The sequence below is a fragment of the Gavia stellata genome, chromosome 10 (assembly GCF_030936135.1).
Source record: "Gavia stellata isolate bGavSte3 chromosome 10, bGavSte3.hap2, whole genome shotgun sequence".
NCBI classification, from domain to species: domain Eukaryota; kingdom Metazoa; phylum Chordata; class Aves; order Gaviiformes; family Gaviidae; genus Gavia; species Gavia stellata.
In genome coordinates, this window is record NC_082603.1 from 29,478,260 (window position 1) to 29,506,073 (window position 27,814).

At 39.3% G+C, this 27,814-nt stretch overlaps 1 protein-coding gene across 1 annotated transcript in view; it reads left to right on the plus strand.

Annotated features, from left to right (window-relative positions):
- The first annotated feature begins 2,359 nt into the window (after positions 1-2,359).
- The window catches only part of ZFYVE9 (zinc finger FYVE-type containing 9), a 59,621-nt gene continuing 34,166 nt past the window's right edge, over positions 2,360-27,814 (plus strand). The window contains exons 1-4 of the mRNA XM_059822280.1: positions 2,360-2,423; positions 18,663-18,767; positions 24,829-24,933; positions 25,736-27,813. Coding sequence (XP_059678263.1) covers positions 24,864-24,933; positions 25,736-27,813 — 2,148 coding nt within the window. The 5' untranslated portion in view covers positions 2,360-2,423; positions 18,663-18,767; positions 24,829-24,863. The remainder of the gene's footprint in view (positions 2,424-18,662; positions 18,768-24,828; positions 24,934-25,735; position 27,814) is intronic.

A 27,814-nucleotide genomic window follows, 5' to 3' on the forward strand; every position in this document is an offset into this window, starting at 1 on the left:
ACAGAGATGTTTCCCATCACTCCTAACTCCTTTTTTGCATGCTTTTATGAGATGGCCTTCTTGGAAACCAGCCCATTATTATATCCTTCAGGTAAAAACTCTCAGTGTTCGGTGAGAAAACATTCCAATGAATGGCTGTATGCAGAAGGATTAAAGTAGAACAAAATTATGGTAGTGATATGCCTCTGTGAAACATATGTAAATGGCAAACCTATGTGCTTGCATGCATTTGGCCGGAGGGTATGAAGTGTTACATTGCTCACCCTTTAATTTATTTTCTTGTTGTTTGTCAGGCATATTGTGTGTTTAGCAGTCTGAGGTGTTTAACGAGAATTGTTTTGAGGATAATAATTGTGTATTGGACTGATCTGAACTCCTCATCTCTGCTTTACAAGCATGACACCACTAATTGCTAAAGAGATAGCAAGGTGGGGTTAACCAGGAAGGCTTTATGGGAGAAAATTAATTCCATCTCCATTAACATGCTACTACCAGCTATGATTGATGAGTGTTTTTTTATCATCTCCTCAGCTCTTTGCCCATGGATTGATGATTCAGTTGATTGGGAGTATCTTGTATTTTCTGCTTGAAAAGCACATAGTTCTACCAGAATCAATGAATAAACATTAAGTGTTTCCCTTTCATTTCAAGTGGGATGGGCTGATGCTCTTGGAGCAAGAAGGCCTAGATCTTATCACTGGGGCTCATTACACCGTATTCACTGCCATAGGTAGGAAGTTAATGGAGAAGCCTAACCTGCTGGAAAGTGATAGCCTGCAAGTGCGAAGACCTGAGAAGTGGGAATGGTAGTGCAACTGCATTAGCAGCAGCACACTGGCCTTTGCCTCCCTCCTGGGGGTGACATGGCGGTCTGCTGCGGCTGGGAGGAGGCCAGAGCGCTGCCCGAAGGTGAGGGGATGGCGGGTCTTTCCCCTTCCCTTCCCCCGGCGGGGGGCGAGCCGTTCCCGAGGGGCAGCCGAGGCGAGGCGCTCCTGAGGCGAGGGGGTCCTGAGGAGAGGGGTTCCTGAGGCGAAGGGTTCCTGAGGCGAGGGGGGAGGCGATGAGCGTCCGCGCGGGCGGGTGAGGCCGCACGCGGGCTGAGGCGTTAGAGCGGCGCGAAGCGTTGGTGAGGGGCGCTGCCCTCCGCCCAGCAGAGGGCGGCTGTGCGCGCTGTAGCCGGGTACGGCAGCCCGGAGCCGGCCGCCCCCTCCCCGCCCCTCGCCCCGTCGGAGCCGCAGCACCGCCGCAAGTCACACGCGGGAAAGTGGCATTTCCTGGAGTTCCCCAGCGCCTGCAGTCAGGCGGGGAAAGGTGTCCCGCTCCCGGCATGGGCGCCGCCGCGGCCGCCTCCTCTTAGAGAATCGGTGAGACTCCGGGCGCATAGTTACGGTTTGGCATAACCTGTCAGTTTGCCGTCGCAGTTCCGAGACACTTTCTGTGAGGAACTACCGTGCTTTGTTTTTTTTTTTTTTCCCCTCTGGAATCCTGCTTAGCTGAAGAGTTAACGTGTCTTTGAGCGGACGGCTCCGTGTCAGCGCACCCATGAGCCCCTCAGGGTGGCCGTGCGGGCGTGCACGGGCGGCTGTGGGTGTCCCACAGGACAGGGTGTCCCTCTCTGATTTGAAGGTGCTCGATATGAAACGGCGAAATAAAATATGACTGGCCCTCGGCCGCGCGTCCTTCTGCCCGCAGTGTCTGGGTGCCGTTGCAGCCGGCTGCGGGGTACGCCTCTCGGCCGAGGGCACGCCAGCGCGCCGCGCAGTGCCCGGGCAGCGATGGGTGCCTCCCCGCGGCGCGGGCAGCGGCACGGCTGCGCCTCACGCAGCCCCCCTGCCGGGCTGCCTGCCGTCGGTTTGCGGCGCCCCCCCGGTGCCGCCCTCCGCGCGCCCGTGTGTGTGTGCGGGCGGGAGGCCCTGGCTGCGGGGCCGCGCGGGCTCGGTGGTGGCCCGCAGGCTTGGCGGGACCCCGCGGGGGGCGAGCGGGCAGGCTCCCTCCGCGGCGCGGCGGTGCGTGTCCGTCCCCGTCCCCGTCCCCCCCCCCCCCCGCGCCGGGTGACTCCTCCCGCTCTCCGCCCGTGACGCCCGGCGGTAGGCGGCCGGGCCGGAGGTGGCGGCGCGGCCTGCCCGGCCCCCCGCGCCGCGGGGCGGGGGTGCGGCAGGCTCCGCACTGCCTCCCCGGCGGTGCCGCAGTGCCGTGCGCTGCCTCTGGGGCCGGCCAGGGGGCGCTGGCTGCCGGTAGCTGCGGCGGCCTTGGCCGCGGAGCCAGCGAGCGAGCCCGGCTGGCAGGCGGCGAGGGCGGGCGCCGGCCTCTCCAGCGCTCGCGGGGTCCGCGGGGCCCGCCCGGGAGCGAGCGGCGGCGGCGGAGCGCGGCCCCGGAGGATCCCTCTCGCCATGCAGACCCGGCGGCGCCTGCTGCTTCCCGAGGTGAGTGAGCGGCGCCCAGCCCTCCGCCCCCAGGCCCGGGAGGCCGGGGTATCCCGCTCCCCAGGCCCCTGCCGCCCGGAGCGAGGCCCCGCGGGCGGGCGGGGAGGGCTCCGACGCCTCAGCGGAGCCGCCGTGTCGCCGCCACCGCCCCGGCCCAGGGCCTGGGGGCTCCGGGTGCCCCCTCATCCCGCCGCCCTTGTCCCCCGCACGACCCCAAGGGGAGAGGCGCCTCGCCGCCGAGGGGGAAGGCGGCGATCGCCCCTCAGCCCTCAGCGGCGGCGACGCTGGTCCTCCGAGCCACCTCCCCGCCATTCGCCTCCGCCCCCGGGTGCCTGGACTGGGTGACCCCTTCCCCGGCGCGGCCGGGGCACCTTTCTCCCAGTGCCGGCGATCCTGGAGAAGGGGAAAGAGCTCTTGCCGTTCTCCGTCAGGGCTGCCCCCCCGGGACCCCCCCGTGTGCCGCCGGTGCTGGCGCGGGGCAAGGCGAGCCCGTTCCCCGGGCCGGCCGGCGCCCGCGGGCCGCGCCGTGCGCACGGGGAGCCGGCGGGCAGCCTCGGCTCCCGGCCCAGAGAGGGGAGGATCCCTGTTTGCATCTCGTGCCCTTTTTATGGCCTGATCTCCGCTGTCTCCCCGGGCAGGGAATGTTACTTGCTCATCGCGATGTGTAACAAGTCACTCCTGCAATGGTGGTAGTGGTGGAGGGGGATGGGGCGAGCGGGCGGGATGCGTTTTATAACATCTCTAATTACGTGAAACTGTGGTCATGTCTCACTCTAAGAATAACTGGCACTCTTGGCATGCCAGACTTTTTGCAGAGGTGGGTTAGTTACTTGCTCATAAATGTTACGGTTAAATAGGTGGAGGGTAGCTGAAGAACTGTGTTTATCTTGTTAACCAGACTGAGAAACAAGTAGCAGATGGGAATTGATAGACTTTATGTTTTCGTGTTAACTATCTTGTTTATTTATAGACAAGATATTCCTGATTATTTTGTGACAGAGGTTTTTCAGAGGGTTTAATTTTTACACATATTTTCATTCAGTTCAAATACTAGAAGTTGACTGAATATGGAATCTCAAATTCTGGCAATCTTTTTATTAAGTATGGTTGTATTAGATTAGAATTTCTGAATAACACTACCCTCAATATTTTGGTCCAGGCTGAATCTAAAACTGGAAGGGGCCCTGTATAAACGGGTAAGTAATAATAATAATAATAATAATAATAATAATAATAATAATAAAAAAATGCTCTACTTGAATAAAAGCTTTTATTCTTTTTCGGCAGCATTTTACTGACTAGGCAGTGTTTTAAAACATTGTAATTAACTTTTATTAGCAAATAATTTTTGATTCTATGGAGCAAATCCAGATTTTAGATACACCTTCAGTGGTTGAAACAACATCAAAATCCTTTGTTACTGCCTGAGCCCAGTAGTGCACTTCTTTTTATAAAGTTATGGCATGTGATACAAAATGAGAAGTACAGTCCCCTTGGCCCAAGAGAGACAAAATTAAAAATCTCGTCAGAGGTTTGGGGAATCTGAAATGGAAGCTGAGTAAGGACCTAAAATCTCAAGCAAGCCTCCCTCTAATTCAAGCCCTGATCTACACCTAACAAGTTACCATGTTCTGACACATTGTGATTGATTCTCTAATTGTCCTTTGCTTTATGGTGCCTTCTTTAGTGTGTGAAAAAGGAAGAAAAACACCCCAAAAATGCACTGCTGAGTCCTAATGCTGGGTGTTATTTTTGTGTGTTAACTTTGAGTCAGTTATTAGGCTGGGGATTAAATACTTTCAAACACACATTTCAGGATCTGAGGCCTGGGGCTAAGACTGAGATGAAATACAGTTTTTTTAGTTTGGCATAAAGTCTGACTGATTGTCTCAGGGAACAAAGGTAGAGTCTGAACAAAGATGCAGTATTAAAACTTGTGGCCAAAGAATGATAAGCTTTTAATGTCTGTTGTTGCCTGCCCACTAGCTCTGCTAACTTTAGCAGAAAATAGCTTGCTAGTTTTCCAGTTTACAGGCTGTCTATAAAAAATTACCTGGAAATTGTTTTGCAAAAGGATTAGAGTGAAGTTTTCCTTTTGAATAAAAGGAAAAGAAATAGATTTTGGGAAGAAGTTGTATATTCATGTTTTGTTGATCAGAATTTTGGTTTTTGATGCACTAAGCTGAGAATCTTCCAAATAAAAGTGAGTTTCTTTACAGAAAATCAGATGAGGGATAATAGTTTCAGTGCACAGTTAATCTGTGTGCTCGTGAATTAGCGATCTTTTCCAGAACATTGTTGGAAGACACCAGTATATTCACAGACTACTTTGAATGTTTTCTATAAAGGCTACTGTTTATTTTTTTAATGTGATTGAGATTAAAGTCTCTAAGTAAATTGAAAGGTGGCCTGTTTTAGAGCTCTATTTGTGATTCTTTATGAGACTTGAACTTTGAAATTAACAGAAATGTGAACTAACATGCTCAGTTTTTCCTCCTGTTGTTTTTGTGAAGCATTGAGAAATGTGTCTGTACAATGATACTAAAAGTTTTCAAAGCTTTTTGTATTGATAAGAAATATATAGTCAAGAGTAAATAGCTGAAAGTAAGTTAAAGTATTGAGTTTTAGGTGATAGAAACAGCTTTTACTTCTGTGTTGGCTTTAAGTGCTGGCTACATCTTGCAACACTGGGAAAATTACATCAATTAATGTAAATGGGCGGGAAGTTTTAACAGCTGCATCAAGGATCCTTCACTGACATAAGTTTCTGCTGAAATTAGAATTCAGGATACATATTCGTACAAATTTGTTTGACTAGCGACTAGAGCAAAACACGCTATATAGTTATCAAAAGAAGAGCACACTTTTAAAAATCAGTGTGATAAAAGTAAATTACCATTATCATAATACATAAAAATATAGATCTTATATAAAAATTATTATTATTATTTATTTTAGAGATATAAATGATGCTATTTTTACAGACAAATAAAGTACTTTCTTATTGTTCGGTTGGCTGGCTTTCACTTAATTGAAACTAAAGCGTAACACGATTTCTTTTTTTAATTTAGCTGTTAAGATTCTTTTTAGACATTGAACATTTGTAGATTTTAAGGTGCCCTGTTAAATCTTAATGAGTCTAATTCTCGGCTAGTGTTTGTGGGAAGGAATGAGTGTGACTGTCATACCTAGGGTATTAAACTATGTCATTCCTTTAAATGTTAGTTTCTAGAGAAAATTACAAAACATTGCAGATCCCAGGACCTTTTCACTGGGATTAATGGGATGCTGCGCTCAGTGCTTTTGTCTTTGACAGGTTTTTGTTTCCTGAATGTGCTTTATGATTTTTTTCTCCCTTTTGCATTATATGCATGCGGAGTTTGGGGTATTTAGGAATGCTGCTATTCAGACTGCCATAGCAGACAGGTGGAATAGGAAAAATACTTTAAAGGCAAGTTTATATGTATAATCTCACTGAATCTTTCCAGTATTGTTTATTACTGTAATATTACAACAGTAATTATATTACTGTTGTGTTGCTAGAAGAGATAAGTAGAAATGTGTAATATTGATACTTATTTTTCAGAAATAACAGCCCTCCAACTAGTACATCAGCATCAAATAGGCTGAAGGTGAATGGTAGAGGAAATCCATAAAGGGTCACTTAAACTATTTTAAAGGTTGTTACCAGAGAAATCTAATTAATTTAAAAACATAGGTTAAAGACAAACAGTGAGTGGCCAGGGACTTATGGATGGCAACACTGGGTAGATTCTTCCTTCCGTATTCTTTCATCCAGATCTGCTGAAGTGGGAGTTGATTTAAAGAAGCAAGTCCAGTCAGTTGAATTTTACACAGGCATAGCTCTGTTAGAGTAAAAAAAAAAAAAAAAAAGAAGAAAAGTGATAAACTATGTGAAAAACAGTGTGGAGTCACAATCTGTAGATTTTCTGTGTTTTGGAAAGCATGGAGCTAGAGTGCTCTCTGAATAGCTTGCATGATATCTTCAGTCTAAGTATAAACTAAGGCAATAGTTGTCTTAGTTATGAAGGCCAGTGAGGAGAGAACTTAAAGAAACTTTTTACGTTGTTTTGCTTTCATGTAAAATTTGATAATTTGGAAATGTCATTATGTGGCAGTCTGACCATATGTTACATTTTGAAGTTTTGGTGTCCATATATTAAACTCTTAACATATTCTATCCCCAGTGTCCACTGTATGTTGGGCAAATGAAAACATGGACTTCAGTATTGGATTTCAACTTGGATTGGTTTTTCGTTTGTCTCTAAGTTCTTGAGTAGCAATTATGAACCTTCGTGTTGAATTATTTGCAGATAATGCTAATGGCTATACCCTCTATATTCTGTCTCTATGCCGTATATAGAATATATAAATATCTTTGTCTTGTTTGCTGTATGTTAATATTACTTGTATCTCTGATATTTTGATGGCAACTGAAGCTACAAATCTACCTCATGAGTCAGTGGGGTCACCGTAGTATCAGTTGTTTAAGGGAATACGCTGAAGGTGCAGGAGCATTCTGGTATGCTCTGCTAGGATTGTCTAGGTTTTTCTATCAATCACGAATTGTGTTGCATGCTACTAGTATATATTTTGCTTCTGTTTTCTATACTTTCCTCCCCTCCTTTTAATATCAACAGGAATCTTGATGAATTTTTTTAAGAGATTGATTGCATGATGAAGTTGAGTGGGACTTTATAATTGGAAATGGTATTGCCAGTTAATAATTTTTCTTAAAATTGCTTTGTTGGATTTCTGTTAACTGGTTTGGTTCCAACATAGTAACAAAGGTGGAAGGCTTTCTAGTGGAGGCTTGAGGCATCAACTGATACTTTAGATAGCAATGCTGAACCCTGTTTTAGGGTATGGCTTTGTATATAAAATAATGCAGTAATGTGTCTTTGCTAGTGTCTTCCTGTTTTTTGGCCTGGCTTGAGCTGAACTGACATTTGCAGTAGTTAGAAAAAAGCACTAAAGCCTAATGTAGACAAAGCTGGAACTGTTTTTTTTCTGCTATTATGTGTATACGAAAATACTTCTTTGTTGTAGATTTCAGTTTGGTAATTATTTTAGGACTGTTCCCCAGCTATTCTTCATTAGTGACAGAGGAATTAGGCATGATCAGAGATGCTGGAAATGTTTTGAGCCTTTGCTTGTGTTGAGAAAATCCCTTGTCCAGTTCAGAGTTAGAAAAGACATACTATCTACCAAATTATGACTATGCTTACTGGTAATGGTAAGTTCATTACGGGTCTTGCTTATTGACTTCCGGAACTTCAGTTTTGCCAAAGAGCAGCTGTGGGCCTGCATAAAAAGGCAAAATGTTTAAGTGTGGTGCCTGGTTTTTTTGTTAGTGAAGTAGTAGCTGGAAGGAACCTGTCCTTCCCTCTTCCCAGCGTACAAAGGATCCAGAGGTCATTTCCTATCAGGTGATAATTTGAAATTAGTCCATACTTATGTCAGAGATTCACGTGTGCTCTATCAATTACAGAAGTGCCGTAGCTGCCCTGGTAATACTTATCAGCCTCACTTCTGGATTCTTGCAATTTTTAAAATTACTGTAGTGTGAAAGGTTTTGTTTGTTTCTATGATATACTGAAGCCTTTTTTAATAAATAATAGAACTCGATCTTTATATATGTGCTCTGAGTACTACATTTATATTTCACTCTAAGTTTAAAATTTTATTTGGGGAAGTAATATGGGTGAAATACATTAGAAAATTCATAGAAGATTATAAATGGAGGAACATACACTGGTACATTTTTCTAAAAAGTAGTATGATGAACTGAAAAGGAGTTGGTAATGTTCAGTGTAAGAAGCAGATCAAAGAGCTTTCTAAATCGCGTAATAGCTTCTTTATCTGTGAATGACACTGACTATTAGAGCAGCTTTTCTATTTGCAGATTGTTTTGTAGTGTCAAAACTCTGCTTTGAACTCAGCATACATGTTGACTTACCTGTTTGCACTCCACGTGTGATCTAGATGATTGGTTTAGGATCACTAAAATAAAGACCAAGCCATTTGGAACTATGAATTTATAGTGTATATAGTTGTTATAAATTCAAGAAGAATTGGCAAATCATGTGAATATGCATAAAATCTATTGCTTGATTGGTTGGCCAGGCAGATTATTGGAAGTTTGGGAGATATCACAGGACAAAAATTGCAGATATTTTCAGATCTGTGAGTTTTTTGTTTCTTAGTGATTATTTACTGTACTTCTCTTACATTTCTTTTAACCTGGACAATGAAACTGTTCTCTCATCTGTTTCCTTTTCTTCTTCAACAGCTTTGATTATTTTTTTTTTCTCTCTCATTTCTTTGAATTGTTGGATTTTAAGAGGAAGGTTTAAGAAGGGTGTCATTAGCAGTAAAATATGGGGCCTGGTTTCTGGTCATCTAGATTCCTCTGGTCTATGTTGTGCTCAGACATCATTGTGATCTTGGGTGTGCCGCACATCCGGTATCTCTGAGGTGGACTTCAGTGATCTGTGTGTGGGGGACTGAGGTAATCCCTGCCCCAGTTATCTGCTGAAGGTGCCTGGCAGAATTAAATTTGTATTCCCTCTTCAAGTTCTGCAGCTCTGAGCTTTGCATATCAATTTAAACAAAATCAAATTATTTTTGCTTCTACATCAGATTGGTAAGTGCAGTGACTGAAGAGGTAGCACATTTGCTTTTTCTGCTTGTGTTGTAGAGAAGTAAAGGCAAGTGGGCCTCAGTAATCTATCGCAGAAGACGAGTGGGTATCCGGTGCTGGTGATTTCTTAAATAAGCATGATAGAAAAGAGAAGAGTGTGTATCTTGGATCTCTATGTGTGTCAGTTCCACTAACTGTTGAATAGGGATAATGCTTACCTGCCTTTTTAGGGCATCACAGATCCAGGGAGCATGTTGCCTGACGTCATGCAAGACTGAGGACAGAGAACTGGGCTTGATTAAGCCAAAGCTCAAAAGAGCTTAGCTGTTCTTGGGTTGAGTCAGTGCAGAGTGCTGGTCCAGCTAGAGCTCCCATCATTCTAGCTGAAACAGTGGGAATCTAAATCCAGATTCACTTCTGAGGGCTAGGACTTATTTTCCACCCATAATTCTTTAGAATTTGTGAAAGATTTTGTAAGTAGCGGGGAAATTCTTACAAGATCTGGAGATGGAGAGAACTAGGTTTTGTTTTGAATTAGAAGAGATGTGTTGAATGAGACTTACAATGTAAAGTGAATCTGATGTTATACATACCCAAGTCCTTTGAGATACTTTATTGGTAAGCATATTGTTCTACCATCAGTGGAATGAAAGAAGCTTGTTTTTCTGGAGTTTTAAATCCTTTTTGCCCCTTAGTATCTCTTCCCTTCCTTCCCCCTCTGCAATAACCCCAGCTTTCTCACATAACACCGTAATTCTGTTTTTTCCAGAGCTGTGTGGGTATTGATTGCCTAGCAGGTTGCTGCCAAAAATACATATAGCAGCTTGCTTTTCCCTTGGAGGACAGTCATTTGGATTTGTTTTTACTGTGCAGATAACTAATTTTCATGAATGTATATTTTTTTTTGAAAAGATGAGCATAAAAATAGAAAGTGAACAATATGATCCCATAATCTTCATTTCTGTAGGAGATCAGATTAAAGATAAAACACTTGGAAAGTGATAGTAACTGAACACTTAACCAGTACATAAATCCTCTTCTTATTTGTGTTACTGAGACTGTGAATATTGAGTTTTCTTTGTAGGGTGGAGGAGACACAAAAGTTACATGGTTAAAATATACCCAGCAAACCAATCATGTCAACGTAATTTTTTATTCCCTATCTGCACTTTAGTGCAGATAAATGACCATTTAATATGAATTGAGATAGCGTAAGAGGAGAGTTCCCTCTTTGCCTATAATTTTTTTTTTTCATTTATCTAGCAGTCTTTTTGAAATGGCATGTTCTTCTGCAACACTGTAGAAATACATGCTATAGCTTGTGTCTGAGACCTGTGTTTCGTAGAGAAAGGCACAGGTATCTGATCTACACCCTTTTTGGGGTTTATGCTTCAGTATATAGCTACTGTTTCTGTTTGCTGGCCAGTTTGATAGTTCAGCAGAGCATATCGGTTGTCATCATGTTACAAAGTTACATTGTGAGTGCTAGCTTGGTTAATTCAAAATGAGTATATTAATGATCTCTTATTTGGTGAACTTGGAAGTATGTGCAAAGCCTACTTCTTAGGTTATGTTATTAACAGATTGCTTTAAATAGTATATATACTAAAACAGTCTCTTATCTGAAACATCGAATTGCATTGATTGTAGGAATTTCATACTGTGTTTTTGTATGAATGATGAAGGCTGAATAAAAACCCAGTATACTTCATGTATTTTACAGTTATTTCTTGATTCTTTTATAAATGTAACTTTAAAAGGTTATTACTTAACTTTAAGCATCAGTCTGCCTACGTACTTTTGTGCTTTCAAGTAACTGTATTAGTGTACTGGCATAATAGCCTCTATATTGTATTTACCTTAGTTTTAGTTAACAAGTCACCTGTAAAATGCATTTTAACCTATTGCTGGAATTTGCACATAGATTTTTTTTGTATACTCCTGTAGAATGAACAGGGGTTTTATTATGATGAGCATTAGAAATTGTTTCTTGAGACTCATGGGCAATAGATATGTGTATATGTAGTGGGTTTGTTCCCTTGTTCTTCTCCTATAATGCCCTTTGTGGTTATATTTTCCTCTTATTTTTTTTCATTAAGCTTCATTTCTGTACAGATGGCTTATAGATGCAGTTGTACCTTCTGCTTTGAGGAAATGTATAAATAGTGGCTCCTATGTAGTTAATAAAAATTGTCTTAACTAGAGGTTTCAAATGCATAGATGCTTGAGGGAAGCAGGTAGCTGTGCTGATTCTGGATGTTGGTTACCCAGTGTGTGTATGTGTCAAAAATTGTATTTCACACTCTAAAAGGCTGAGGGTTTAAATGAATTCATGCAGGAGCCGTGGTGACAGTAAATAATGATGAGGATAGGTAGAAGGCAGGTTGACAGTTACAATGTCGTCTTATGTTTTGGCTGTTATTTTGGCCACATGTGTGTTTTTTTTTCTTTTTTCTTTTTTTGATAGCTGTTTTGTCTAAAGACTTTCATTTATGTTTGCAAAGTGGGTGCATCACCACTGCTATTAGGTTTGTTCCCACCATTCCTAGAAGTGAGGAATAATATCATGTGGTTAATAAGGTTGTTTACAACTGGTTTATACCAGTGGATCTAAACAGGGATGTTGAAACATAAAGGGTTTCTCATTTTTTCTGTCAGAGAAGGAAGGATGCATGGGTAGGGAGAAAGAAAATGGATGCAGGAAGAAGTAAACAAGGAAAAACGTGTTTGAGAGGGGAAATAAGACTAACGGATGAAGAAAACGGAACACAAGAGTATACTACTGTCTAAGAAGGAGAGGTAAAGAAAAGAGGTATTCATGGCTGAGCAGGATCAACCTCCATATCAGTGGACAAAAGAAGTGGCTGAGGTTTCTCAGTTTTGGAATATCTGAGAAGCGTTGCATCTGAGTTTAGAAGGATTTAGTGTTCCTAGAGCTCCATAAGATTTCTGAAAACTATATTTTGACTCATTAATAATGAATGCTTTCAAATTTTTTGTTTTTTATCTGTTATGCCTTTATTTCTTGTGACTGCCAACAATGCTACACTTAGTTTTGTAACTAAAATTTTTCTGAGTCTTACATAAATTTTAAGTAAATATCCTGATTGGTATATTGCACCACTGGAGCAATGAAAAAAAAACAACTTTACAGTGAACCTGAATGCAAGTTACTCACCATTTCTGTTGGTTAGCGCTTAGTCCCTTCAGCGCTGTTAAAAGCATGTTAATGGACCTCAGCATAAATGAGAGTCATACTCAGAAATAGCAGTTTCAGTACACACTGTTGCCATGGATGTATTGAGTTGTATTGAGTGAGTTACTAGTTACAGATGACTTGAGATATAATGCGCCATGAGCATCAGCAATGTAGTTAGACCATGATCACAAATGTGGGACTGAACTTTGCTACATTTGACAAGACAACAGTATTTTATCGTGTGTTAGTATTGTGTGTGTATATATATGTATATCTAAGTTTAATCTTGGCTTGATATGAATAGAAAGGTCAACACAACAAGAGAAATACAATTGCTAATGGGAATTAAAAGTTACTTCCTTTGAGATAATTTCAGGTTGAAGGGAATATGAGAGAAAAATTCATAGATCTGTGAATTTATTTTCAGGGATGCCTGGTAATCCAGTTCTACATAACATAGGTTTTGAGAAATAGTGACTGTTTGCTGTCTATAATTATGCTATTTCTTAAAAACATGTGTGTGGAAGATTTTAGAACACTGTTATGTTACATAGCTATCAAATGAGTAAAAATGACCACAGCAGTGTTGGAAAGAGGTTGTATCCAAGTGTGTTGATACAGGTAGCTTTAGTAGCTGATTGATGGCTCTTCAGTAGAAAGTGACTGTAGACTTTCAGACTTTTTTTCTGTACAGATTGTCCTTTCTCTAAAGAGCAACTGAGTCCATAAATTGTGTCACTTCTAGCACCTTCTGTCTCCAGTGGGTACAACTCAGAATTCATGGGCTAGTAAATGGTAGCAAAGCGGTTTCCCTCTTTGCCTGTTGTCCTTTTCATCTGACCCATTCTGGTTGCATGGCAATTCTGGCTTTTATTATCGATATGGATTTTGCTCACGGCACCTGCAAGTATTGGCCCCTTGAGGGTTTTATAAAAAGGACAGTTCCTTGGCAGTTGTAGGCATTTAACTAGTGATTCTAGGGGACCTTAGTCAGTTTTTCCCATATTGCCCAAATCTAAGAAACATCTGAAATAATGATCAGTATATTTGGGATTCATTCTTATTCCTACCCTGCATTAGAAAGAAGAAAAACTCATGAAGTGTTAGAATACAGGATTAATTCACTCTGAGATACATAGTGTGTGACTTAAAATAATTTTATTCTTCAAATCTGTTAAACATTAACTTATAATAGTCAGACCCTTGTTTCTCAAATATAGAAACTTAAAAAGTAATCTCAAACTTATTCATTCTATATGTTTTACTTTAGTTTGTATTTCAGTAAGGTTAAATAACAGCTTCAGTTTGGCATATTAAATGTATTGTTTTTTTTAAAAAGCACATTGTTGCATTGATGACATTACATGGAATCCATGCACAAATTAAGAAACACTATTTTGTATTAAATTTATGTTTAATACACTGTGCATTTTGTGTGTGTGTGGTTTACAATATTTTAAACTTGGGAGTTATATGACACAAAGTGTTATAAAACATTAGATTTATAAACCACTAAATTTTGAAATGAGCTCTGTGAGCATATAAGTAAGTTCAGGAAAGGATTTTCTCTTTTTTTCCGACTGTATTCCTCTGGAAAAACTTGCATTAAAGGCAGCACTGTGGTGTAAGCCTATCTATTTGTTCTTCCAAAGAGCAGGGGATGGATACTTTTCAAGGCAGACAAAAGTAGTTATATAAGAAGGATGCGTGGTTCCTGTCTCCAGGTGCTGAGGACCCTGCCTCTGCAGCGTGCTGAGGAAGTATGGGCTCTTTGGCAAGGCTGTTTTTTGTGTTAAGAAAATAAATCAAATTTCTTTCTCCTTGAGATAGTAAAAAGGGTACGAAATGGAATTTAATTTCTACTGTAAACTGTTATAAAGCTGTTGTCCTTTACAGTTGGGCTGCTTTCTCTTATTTACTGGAGGACAAAGGTGGATAACACTGCTATAATTTTTGTTGTCTCCCTGTTACTTTTGACTGTGATATTTTCTGTAATGCTTCTTTGAAGTTGCTGCCCTTTTGACTGCCTTACTGCTGCTCTGGCATGCGTGAATGTCTCCTTATGGAAACTTGGCTGGAGACAAAAGTGAAAATAATAGCTTTAAAATGGCATGGAGAAAAGTCAAGGGAAAAGATGCAAATATTAGTGAAATAATTAGAGAGACTATATTCTGCTTTAGGCGTTGTCCGTCTCTATTTGTGCAGTTGATTGGAAAAAAGGACAAACCAATGCACCACTGGAATAGTTTATCTTTTGTCAGCATTCATGGGTAGTGAGCTGGTACAAAGTGTTGTATTACACAGAAATAGCCTGCCATGCCCCAGTCTACTCTTTGGTTAATTTACATAGAGTAGTAGGAACATCAGTGAATTATGGGAAATAAAACTGAAGGATACTTGGTCATCTTGAGCTTTTGGTGCAGGAAAAGGATTAGCAGCAACTGTATCTTGTTTATATTTGTTAAATTTAATCTCTTGCTGTTATTTTTAGTATTATTAACTGGATTTATGGTGCGTTTTAATGGCATTTTCTAATCCTGAACTGTTTCTTAGACAAGGTATTTTTGAAAAATTCTGTTGTTATTTGCTGAGTCTCCTTTAATAAATTACAATTTTAAAAACAATTATTTTCTTTTTTTTTCTGGTTGCATTGCATGGCTGTTAGTTTAATTTATTAATAGAACAATTCATGTTGAAATGTGTAATTTGAGACCTAATGTGAAGTCCTTGCCATTGCAGGCATTTTCCTGTGTGTGACACAGATACTGCTATTGCTGTGTCACAAACATTTTATAATGCCCGCCCTTTCTTTTATATGGCACTAGGTAGAAAGAGGCCCATACTTTGTACAGAATGAATAGCTGTTTGAGAGTCAATGTGGTGTCCAGGAAAGATAACAGCAATGGAGAATGAAGTTTGCTTTCATTCGGTTAGTATGGACAAACACTGTCCATGTAGACTCGGGGTGCTGTTCTGACAGTGTATCCTGAGACAGGTCTGGAGGACTGCCTTTGCAGGAGGAGTGTTCCTGCATAGTATTTAGTCTTTCTACTTACATTAATTCTTAAAAAATACTACAAACACAGGTTCATGTGAAACTTGACTGAAAGTTGCTGCTTCATGTGAGAGATGCCAAGAAGGAACTGTTACAAAGTGACAAAATTGTTGTGCACATGGTAAAGTACCATTATTCCAAGCATTTTGTCACTTGAGTGAAGAAACGCCCCCTTTTCCACTTGTGAAGATTTAGCTTCCAGACGAACTGATCACATAAAATAATTAATGTTGTGTAACTGATGTGTGTCCTGAAACTTGCTACCTGTTTCCCCTCTTGTTTAAGTACACTGTTTTCCTATTAATGTAACTCCCCACTATAGTATTTCTTCTTGTAGTTTTTATTCTTGCAAAGCTGGGACCTGAATAAGTCTTCTGTATGTAGTCTTTCTGAATCTGCCATCTGATAGTTCCAGAGTGTAGACAAGCTAGGAAGTTAAGATACCAGCATTGAAATCTGGATTTAAGATAATGCCTAGTTCAACTAATCTAGCAATAATGAAGTGCCTTAAAATGGCTGCAAATGTATTCCTGCCTACTCAAAGACATCTCACTGGTAGCACATTATAGAGGATCTGTAGTGTAGTTAAGAGTTGGATCCTTGCCAGTAGATGGAATCATTTTTTAGCATCTCTTCATGCTTTGAGCTTTTTCCACATTTTTTTAACATAGTATCAGAATTCCTTCTTTTTCAGTCTCTTTCCATTTATTACAAGCTATTCCAATTTGTGCTAGTTCAGATTACTTCCATTTGATGTTGTAAACATTTTTTACATTCTTTTTTGTGGAAGATATTTCTAGTTTTATATTTTTAGACCTCTTTTCTTCTGTTCTTCATCCTCTCTTTATTCTGGGCACGTCTCTGCTTGTCAAATTTCTCTTCAATTTCTGTTTTGCTTTTGCAGTAATTGGCAGTCGCCCTCTTGGAGCTCCTGAGGGAAATCATACATGTAGGGTATAACCAAAGCAGCACCTGAGTGATACCACTGTAGGGCAGGAGACAGAAGAGTTCAGCCAACCGTCAGCAGAAGAGATAAGAAACTGTGAAATGCTCAAAGTAAGCAAACTGGAACAGCAGAGACACTGGGCCTCCTTCATTTGTAATGATCTTAGGTCTCAGGAGGCACATAATTTTTAGGTGGAAATGTATGTATTTTTTTCAAGTGTGGTGGAACCCTTTTTTAGCAGTGTGTATGATTAGTGAAAAACCTAATAATTACTAGGTTATACATTGTTGTGAATATTCTTGACTCTCCTTTGTAGTCGTTCTTTTTGTCCTTGTTTTTTATTTTAATACAGTTCTCTTACATTAACTTCTTATTGGAAAAAGGATTTGGCTCTGTTGTCAACTTGTTCATTTTTTCAGGAAATCCAAACCTTATAATTTACTTTTTAAAATTGATTTTTGTTTAAATATGTTACATTCATATCTGTAAGCATGGTTTTTGCATTGATCTTTGTAAGGAGAAATGGCTGTCAAGAGTAAATGTTGAATTGTAAACAAAAAGCTCTAGGACCTCCAGGTAATATCTCTTCAAAGCTTTCTTTGGAGACTGGTAGCAATTGATTGGATCTGTGTTCTTCTGTGTTGAATGGTTATGAACAAAAAAGTTATTACCTGGGAAGAATGGAACAAGGAAAGTGGATCAGAATAAAAACAATTAATAATAAAGCTGTACTGTTGCCCTGAATATCACTTACCTGGAAGGCTTGTTGGCTTAGAGCACTGGTAACAACACAGCATGTTTCAGCTGTAGGTTGCTAGGTCTGATCCATTTCTGATCAGTAAAGATTGAACTTTGTGGTTAATGTATGACCAACTGTTTCATGTGAAGTGTGTTTGATGTTCATGATGCCACTGACAGGCGTTGTCATAAATCACAAACAGAATTGCCATTAATTGATCCATCTTTTCAAAGGGGTCATGAAAACCGAATCATTTTCCTCCACCTACAGGCCAGGAGGGGACATGGTGGTGGTGGTGCCCCGCTGACACATGCACTTCACATCCCTTTGAAAAAGCTTGTAATTCTGAAGCCTTTCAGTGGAATTAAATTTCCCTCACCTCCATTTTTGCATGCGTATGAAGCCTATCTATCTGAAGAATTTTGCAATGTAATAATTTCTAGTATTTCCCAAATATCCAAAATTGATCTTAGTTTATAGAGGTAGAAATATAAATGGCATCAGAAATTTTACTTGCATACAGGAACAGTTCTGTTGGCATACAAAGCTGTGGGATTTTATTCTGAGTTTGGAAACTACTACTAAGAGTGCTACTGTTCATTTAATTAGTTTCCTGGAATTATTACTGTAGCTTATTTCTGAAAAGAATAATAAACAACCCCGGGGAAATTGTAGTATAACACTGAATATTGCTTGCATGCACGGATAAATGATTTTTTTTTTTTTAGCTCTGTTCATTTTGCTGGAGTTTTAAGGTTTTTTTCTAACATGTGCTGCTGCTTCATCAAAGCACTAATAAATATTTCAACCACCTAACTGGTCAAATACCAGCACCAGCAAACCTTAAAACATGAATTTGACTTATATCACTCCTTGTTCCTGTTGCACTGTTTGTCATAAACTAGTCTCTTTTCTTTGCTCATGGCTGTGTTGGATTTTTGAGCTATGTTGACTGTTAGGATGCAGCCTGTGAAAATGAGCATCTGACCTATAAAAATGCTGTAGTTAGGAGAACAAGACAGTTTCTTCTGAAGACTCTTTTTTTGCTTGGGTCCTCCCTGCTACTGAAGGTTGATACCATTGTGGTTTTTGAGAGAAGCAGCCTTTAGGAAATGAAGGGAGCCTAGGATTGTAGGGGGAATAATTTGAAGACAAAACCAGCTGTTTAGCTGCAACAAAATCAGTGGGAAGCTGATGAATACAGTTTACAGAATTCAGAGGGCCGTGAATTTTTGTTGAGTATCAAAGCTACTAGCTCGTTATTTTTGGAAGGCCTCTTGTAGTGTATTATAATTAACTTCAGAGGCTAGTTTTATAAATTAAGTGTTACAGTCAAGGTCATCAGGAATGCAAGGACAGTTGGAGTTGCTGCCTCACTCTGTGTGTTTACAGTTAAATGAAGAATAATAGTAGGTAGGTGTGTTTTTATTAGCAGCTTTTTTCACCGGAATATTGGAGTGCTATAGTGGCATAGTGCATATATCCCTGAATTTAATGCTGCAAACGTAATCCAAGTCATTTGAAGGCTTGCAGCATTTGCCAAATGTGCCTGTGCTAGCTGCAGTCATGCGCTGAAAAAACATGGTTTGTGGTACAATTACCAATCATAAAATACATGTTTATATTTTCTTTCTAGGATCAAGTAGAACACACTGATTCAGCAGAACTGGCTGGTTGTGCTGCAGTCATCATGAGTAGGCACAGGGTCATTCGTTTCTTAACATATGTGTAAGAGAAAAAGGTAAGAGGCAAGTTCTGCTTTAGAATATAATGATTCAGGGGTATGTACTTGAAATGCATGTATTTTTATGTATGTTTATGGATATATATTTATATACATACACCTCTATATATGGATATATATCTTATATAGAAGATGGTGCAGTATTTTTAGCATTTTTGCTATTTTGTTTTTATTGAGAGTAATTGCCTTGTTTTAGAGAAAAGATGTGTCTTATTTTGTTTGGGGGAGGGGGGAAGTGGGCAAAGTCTTTCTTCCTCAGTCTGTGCTGTAGGCAAGTCTCATCAGTTAAAAATACAGCTGTTGCTGAACTCTCTGAACAAGCTGTTCATTACAGCAAAGGTGCTTGACTTCTTCCTCCCAGGGGCAAATAATACAAAGATCACTAAAGGGAGCTGGAACAGTATGTGGACTTGACCATTGTTTCTTGAGGTTGAAGGAAGTCCTCAGGAGCACTAGATCTAATAAATTAATTTGTCCAGTTGATATGTAATTCTATGTTGTCATGCTATGGGAAACTGACATTTTCTGGACATCTGATTTTTATCAGGATGAATGAGCAATGTTTGGTTTCAGTTTGATCATGCCCCTTGTGATTTTCATCTTAGGAGTCTTTCATATATATTTTTGGTGAGGGCTATAATAAACTACTTGAGTATTTTGTTTAGTAAGAGTTTACTTAAATGCGTATGTTTACAGTTTCATATTGAAAGGGTAGTCTACAAAGGACAGCTGATAGAAAGTCCTAGGATCTTATTCTGGTTCTTTACATACTGTCTGATTTTTAGGCCTTTGCTATGAGGCTAATAGTTGTATGTTGGTATTATTTCCTTTTGGTGCATTATTATAGTGTTTTAATGTGACTGAGTGCTGGTGATCAACTGTTAGAGTCAAGAAAATTTGAAAGATTAAGGCTATCAGTTCCAGTGGTGAAAAAATCTTGAGGGTAATTTAGGATGTGCAGTGCAGAAGATCATAGGTTACATAATTCCTTATCGTAGAGACCAAACCAAAAATGAGTCTTGCTGCTTTGCAGGTATAACACAAGGCCTTATCTCTTTGTACAGTTCATTTCCCAAGAAGAAGCTGGCATGTGGGATATATGAGCTGTCTTGAGAGGCAGTCTCCACGGTTAAGCCGGTCAGAATACCATCTAATTTTAAGGAAGGTTTTTCTGTCCTTTACTTCTGTCTCCTTCCCTTCCCACTAATCAGTTAAAGTTTGTCTTATGTCTGAATGCTATGATGACTAGGATAGTAATTCTGGATACATAATGACACAGACATGCTGGTACATGCACCTTTACATTGAGACATTAGGGGAGAGTAGAGCATGTAAGCCTGATAAAACATAAGTTCTTAAGTTTTAGAGATGAAGATGATGATAAGTCCATGCTGTTGTATGAAGAAATTGATAAGTAAAACACGGAGTTTCTGAATTACGCATGATCTGTGATCCAAAAGGAGCTTGGAAATAATCTGATTGACAGGCCGCATGTTTTCCTTAGCTTTTTGCCATGAAAGACAGGAGATGACTCTGCAATGGGTAACTAGTGTTCTGGGGTTCTGGACTTACTGTACTGGTGGAAGGTATCTATTGTATTCTTTTTTTTTTGCATATAGAATTAGAAAAAAATAAATTGCTATTTAATGGGGGGTTTTGCCTATAATTAGTCTTTTCTTCCAAATCTTTGCATCGAGGACTGTATTTTTGAAAAACCATCTTATGCTTTTCACTGGATGGATGATTTATGTCTCCTTTTCCTTGCACTGGCACAGTATCCTCTTCTTCATATTGTTCAACCCAAATATACTAATTTAGGAAGTGTCTCCTTTTTGGCAGCATACAGCTAAAATTGCCACTGAAATTTCTTCCTGATTTGCTCATGTCTTTATTATCACTTTTCCAGAGTTTTAAGTTGTGTGTTTGCTCACCACCTTCTCTCCATGCCATGGCTTGAAATAGTTGAGCAATACTAAAGAGTTTCACAACTACCAAGGATCCTTTAAAAATGTCATTTCAACCTTTATACTAGGAGGAAGTTTGGGACTAGAATAATTTTAAAACTGTTCCAAACTTTTATAGTGGTACCTGTGAGTTATAATCAAAGTTTCCAAAGACTTGTAAAGGAATATGTTTCTTTTTATTTGTGTTGGATATTTCATAAAAATATTCAAAATAAAATTAAATTCTAAACCACAGGGAAAACAGCTACCTGATTATTATAGCTTGTGTTAGAGCATTTTGTGTTTTCTGTTTTGATCTTGAGTTGCTGGTTATGCAGAGTTGAAGTGTTAGATCTTAAACTGGCAAAAATACGAGTTGCTGACAATGTATTGGTCAAGAAGCGTTGTGGGTATTTGTTAGGAACATGAGTACTCGTCCTCCTTTTCTGTTAGGAAGAGGTCAGTAAGGACTTTTGTGGGTTTGGCAGTGTGTTTTGCCCTTGGAGAGAAGCTTCTGGAAAAGCTTGGGGGGGTTGTTGTGTTCTTTCATATAATAATAATTTTAGATATTAGACCTGAAGATTTGCAGCTGACCTTTTCTGAGAAATACCTACTTGCATAGACAATGAGATCTCATTTAGAGTGGCTGTCAGCTTAGTTATTGTGAGTTTAAAAATAAAAGATTCTCCATATATCTTGGTACATCAGTAAGTGAAATAACAATAATGATAAAAAAGGTCTTTTCTCTCTTCAGTTTGGACTATCAGCATCCATCAGGCTGGATTTTGGCTCATTGCATGTTTGTGCACCGCTATTTGAGCTTCAGAATTAATATGGTTACATATATTTTTTTACACCTAGTTCTCTCTACTTAGAAATTTTAAAAATATAGAAAAAACCCCTCTGTCATATTGGACCAGATTTAAACTCACAAGTATTAAATATTTAATATTAGATAATACAGATGTTAATAAAATAATAATTTCACAGAGATGCTATGAAGTAGCATTGGGATTGTAAGGGAGTGGGAACAAAATTCTAAGTCTTCTTTATCTGCACTTGTTATTGTTAAACATGTGGTCTCCTAAGTCTGAATATTTGTATTTTTCTAATATTATAAAATCACTTAATATAAAATTTAAAAGCCAAACCCTGACTAAAGTAAATAAAAATGATTATATTTATTATGAACTTCTAACACTGCTTTCTTTGGTTAGGCATATCTTGTTCCTGATTTGTATGACAATGAAAAAACCAGCTAATATAGGACTAAATTTAGGAAATGTTAGGGGGGAATGTGGCTTATATTCTACTTACTCCAATGTGCATAAATTTGAGTTCTGAAGTAATTTTATCAGGCTTTCAGTCAGGTTTTGAAGTTGTATGAATGGTCAGGTCTGAATTTTTCTAAACATTTGAACGTTACACAGAATCGAAATGCAGTAGTACAGAGTTACTTAAAAACATGTTTTCAGCAACTATATAACCAGCATAGCATTCCTTCCCCATCAACTTGCTTGTCAGTAATCATTATCTTCTCTAAAATAAGCAAAACAAAAAAAAAAAAAAATCAATGCTTGTAGCCTATTTCTTTGGGGCCACCCATATTGAAGAGTTTGTGTTTATGTTCTAGTGAATGCTTTGACTGCATGCCCTTTTTCACTATGAAAGTGCATGGAAATTTGAGTGCGGTGGCTTCAGGCAGCGCCACAGTTTAACACTTGAATGCAAAAATTTTGTATGACACTTTTCAGTCTTGCAGTGCTTCACTGGCAAATACTCAATTCCGTCATTGACCTTAGTAGTAGGACTTTGCCTAGGAATAATTATTCACATCTTCATCAATTTTTTGCTAGACTGGAATGTTATCATTATAATGTAAATTAAATACATTATAAATTGATGTGACATTATATTGTATTTTGTACAAAACAGTCTTACTATAGTGAGTTAATTTTGGTTGATATTTAGAACTCTGAATGGAAAAAAAATTTCAAGAGAAATATTCATTGGGAGACATTCTAATTAACTTTTCAATGTTTGATATTTACTGAGCTGGTAAAGATGCTTCCTATTAAGGAGTTGAAGTGAGGTGGAGAGAAAGGTGCAAGAGAACCTCCAAACTCTTGCAGTTTGGATGTAGTTTGAATGAATTTAATATTTGTATATCTAAGGAGAAGCATCTGCTTTTTAAAATTATTTTGGTTTAATTTAAATGTGTGGAGGAAATGTAATTGTTTCAGTTAAAATGGTATGAAAGATTTTTAATACAGTGGCTTGGTGGGCAGATTGGATAACTCAGGAAGACCTTATGGTAGGCATCTAAGGGATCAAAGAGTACACTCTGTTACAGTTAGAGGTCAGAACCTGGCTTTTGGTAGAGAATGTAAAGTGTTGAGCTTTTTAAGACTTCTGAAATGCAACCTTTGATCCAGGTGGCCAGCTTTTCCATTGCTTATGTTATAATCTGTGCATTGGTGGACAGTAATTGAATATGGCAAATCATCTATTTTCCTTGCAGAAGGAGTTAATCTAAAACCCCAGAACAGAGGACAAATCTGGGAGTTTGTAAGGTGACAAGTCTAGTTTATCTCTGAATTTCTTTGCAAAGTGGTCTTTTTTTGGGTGGTGCTTATTGCAATTTCTAAGTTGCTCTTACACTAATTTTCTTTAAAATTGGCTTTTGTATATATCTTTAAAACATTATTTAATCTGATTATATTAAATAGCAACATATTTATGTTGTAATATGATAATCTTTTAAAAACACCATGTGTCAAATTTGAGGTCAACCTTAAAAACTTGAACTCTGCATTTTGTGATATTTTAATGCGTGATCTTTTTGTACCAATAACCTAATCGTAACCATTGCCCACAATACATACAAAACTGTATTTAATGTTATAGTAATTGAAATAAAACTGGTTGATGTTTTCCTCAAATCCAGATACTATGGAGGTAATGTTAAAGTAAAGTACAGTTTTAAACTGGAAACTTCTTCTGATGTGTTTCTTGTGTCTGTTTTACCTCTAGTATAAAAGAGCAGGTTTTTAATTGGGCTGGAGTCTAGCTGTCAGGTCTAACACTGTTTCTTATTGCAAAACAAGGTTCTCACCCTCTCCTCCTCCATTTCCTTATTTCACAACATTGAAAGCCAACTCTGAATTCAGAGAATAAAGCTGTTTTGGATGATGTTCAGAGAGCAGATCAAATCAAGGTCTCTCTTTTATGGTATATAGGTTATGGCACACATTTCTCAGTGAAAATGTCTTCGCCAGTAGTGAATGTTTTTAACAAATGAATCAGGGTGTCTTGTTGCTACAAGCCTTTGGTAGCAAGAAGACCATATTCCTGCTGTTAGGTTGAAAATGTTATTTATTATATGAAGCTGTAGAAAGTTACTTAATGACTTAGGGTTGTTTTTTTTCCATTTCTCCCTTGTTATCTTCCTTTCTAGCCTGAGAGTATTACCTTTTGATGAGACTATTTCCTTGTGGGCATTTTGTTAGATTTCCGGTGCCTGTCTTTCAGGGAAACAAGCATTATTAAAGCAGGCATTTTAAGAGCTAGCACAGTTCAAGTTAACACCCATTAAGTCCTTTAACAACTTTTACAAGTATGAATCTTTGAGGCATCTCTGGGAAATGAGGAGTGACACAGAATACTGCTAGCTTAGTATACATTAAAAAGTCAGAACTACGGAGAGTTTGAACTACTTGTTCAAAGCCACATTAGCTAATTGGTGGTAGCACAGAGCTGAAAGCTGGATCTTCAGATTGTTAGTTGGCCTTCTGGTTCTCTAGACTGTTATTTTCTGACTGGTGTTAGAGCAGTTTTGCTCTTACCATTATGGTGATCCTGATGGTTAGACACATTAATGTGGGAGTCTGGAGGTAATAAAATCCGAAGCAAGTTTGGGGAGGTTGTTAGTCTGACTTAGGCAGGTTTAAGCACACAAATAATTTTTATCCCTGGAAAATACTTTTGATTTATGCATGTAATGTATGTAAAATTTGATTTACAAAGGACTTCTTTTCCCCTTAAATCAGGGCAATATGTAGTGGAACACTGCTGACTGAAGGTTAAATATATGACTGTAATTTGTTCTCTGGCAGGTTCAGACAAGAATCTGGTGGTCTTTCCCTGACAAATGGAGAACTATTTCCAAGCAGAGGCATATAACCTCGATAAGGTTTTAGATGAATTTGAGCAAAACGAAGGTGAGTTATTCTGAACAAGATCGTAGATGTACATTAGATGTATTCTACAGTGAAGACTATTGAAGAGGGAGAGATCTGTGATACCCTTTTTGGTTTTGAGTCACAAATTAATGTCAGAACTTGCAAAAACAATCTTTTAATTTTATATGGTGTGTCTTCAGTATTTTTTAGTAGTATTCTCTTCTGTTTCCATTCATCTTGTTTACTTTTTTAAAATTTCTCACTCTTTTAATAGAAAAAATTCCGTGCACTTTTTAAAGAAAGGTTTTGTGAAGTTTAATCTCAGTGGCAATATTTTAATCATTTATTTTAAGCAAATCAGGCAAAACTTATTTTAAGCTTCTTTTGCAGTTTTGGGAGACTTAAGCATAGAAACGTTTTATTAGGTCACATAAATCATATAATGAAAGTTACCATATTTGAAGTATTAAATTTTTTGCTTAGTCTAATTGCTACTTGCTAATTGCTGTCCTGTCAAGGAAATTGAACATTTTATGGGAGTGGGAATCTTTCTAGGCATTTCTAGCTGTCTAAAGTATATCAATCAATAGTCTAAAGTTCCTTGTGCAAATTCAGCCTGATACTAATTGGTGTAGCTCTAAACTTCTTGAGTTCCAGAAACATTATGCAACTACACTACTAATGGTTGATCAAGGTTGTTAGTTATGGCAGATGTGTTTTACTGTTGTACCCATACTTGAACATCTCTCCATTTATATTTGGGGCATTCTAATGCAACAGAGTTAATAGAACCTGTAGCGTTAATAGGACAGTAAGTTCTCTTATTTAAACACTTTTTCAGATGCCGCTGTTTCACCTACACTGTTGGGTGCAAAGTGGAATCAGATTCTAGATCCGCCTTCTCGTCGTCTGTCATTTAACCCAACCGTGGCCAATGTGAATGAAACTACAACTCCTAATGAATGTCAACAGAGATTAAAGTCTTTCTCCCTGTCTCATTCAGTGACTACGCCAACAGGAGAGGATCACTGTGCTAATGGAAAGGATTTTAGCATAAGCCCAGAGACCCCAGTCATGTGGATTGATGATCAGGTAGCAGCAGACGATCAATTGATTAAAAGAAATAGTAATCGGGATGATCAGTGTAACACTGTGGAAACAGGAGAAAAGAAGTATGGAAATATAGCTTGCTTGCCAGAGGAGAAAAATGTACTAGTGGTGGCAGTCATGCATAACTGTGACAGAAGAACACTACAAAGTGGCGATTTGCTGGATTGTAAAAATTACAACAGTCAGTCCCTAATGGACACTATTAGCTTTACACTGGATAATGAAAACCGACAGAGTGATCAGTTTAGTGTTACTGTAAATGGATCCATGGAAAAAGATACAGATACAGAAAAGCAAGTAAATCGGCTGTGCACTGAAGATGACTCTATAAGTCATTTGATTAATGCTTCATCTGAAAGCCTGACTGTTGCATGCCCGTCCTCTCAATTAAAGGATGATTTTAATATGAATAAAGATTCACTGTTTTCAGAAGCTACAACTGCAGGGATTAATGCAGTGACTCTCTTACAGAGACCAGTTGAAGGTACTGTTAAAATGCAAGAAAATTGTGTATCAGTTGAAAATTTTACTAGTAAAGCCATTCCTCAGAGAACGGATCTAGAAGCTAAAAACTCTTCTTCTGGTTCAAGTAATGGAGGCTTAACCGTAGAACAGGAAACAACCCAACAGTTACAGTCTAGGCTATCTGGGCTCACCGAAACTTGTCAACCTAACGTGGCTGGAAGTGGCAATTACAAGGAACGTGTTGCAGAACATTTTGCCCCTGAGGATGTTAGTGCCACTGAAAGCGAAGTTGTTGAATGTGATAAAAATCTTGGTGCAACGGAATTGCTCAGCATGGCAGAGTGTTACCCTGAATCTCAGGAGATGACTAATCGGGAACTGACTAAGTTGAATGAGATGAATAATAAGCAAACTCTAGGAGAGCATGAAAGACTTTTGCAGACAAAACAGCCTGATGAGGCATGTAGTAATAGTAAGGAAGGTGGAGATGGGATGATGGAGGCAGGCATAGACTTAAAAGGGACTGGTATAGATGAGCTTGAAGGGTCGAGTCTCTCTGATGTGATGGCTACATCAGCAGCAAGCTCTGTGTCTAATGGTTGTGATTCCTATGGAATGCAGAACCCAGTTGTCGCTCATGTTCCAAAGACGTTACCCTCCAAGGAAGACTCAGTAACAGAGGAAAAGGAGATAGAGGAGAGCAAGTCAGAATGTTATGCTAATGTTTATGAACAGAGAGGAAATGAGACCACAGAAGGGAGCAGTCTTATTTTAAACAGCACTGGTGACCACATAAAGAAAAATTATTTCCATAATCTTTGTAGTCAAGTTTCATCCATGCAAGGGCAAACTTCACCAAAACCAGTGACTAATCTGCAATCTATCAGTGTTCCTTTTGGTGGTGCAAGACCTAAACAACCTACAAATCTTAAACTGCAGATTCCGAAGCCATTATCAGACCACTTACAAAATGATCTTATTCCCCCAAATTGTGGAGGTAATAGTAAAAACAAAAATGTCTTTGGTAAGACACAATTAGGGGATACAGCAGACGCGTTTCCTGGTGAAACGTCTTTAAATCCCTCTGTTACTGATACTAATGGGGAACATTTGGAAGACTATGAATCTGGAGTCTCTAGTAGTCCGTGCCTTGCAGTAGCCCCAGATAGTCCAGATAATGATCTCAGAGCTGGTCAGTTTGGAGCTCCAGCCAGAAAGCCTTTTACAACTTTGGGTGAGGTGGCTCCAGTTTGGGTTCCAGATTCTCAAGCACCAAACTGTATGAAATGTGAGGCCAGATTTACATTCACCAAAAGAAGGCATCATTGCAGAGCTTGTGGGAAGG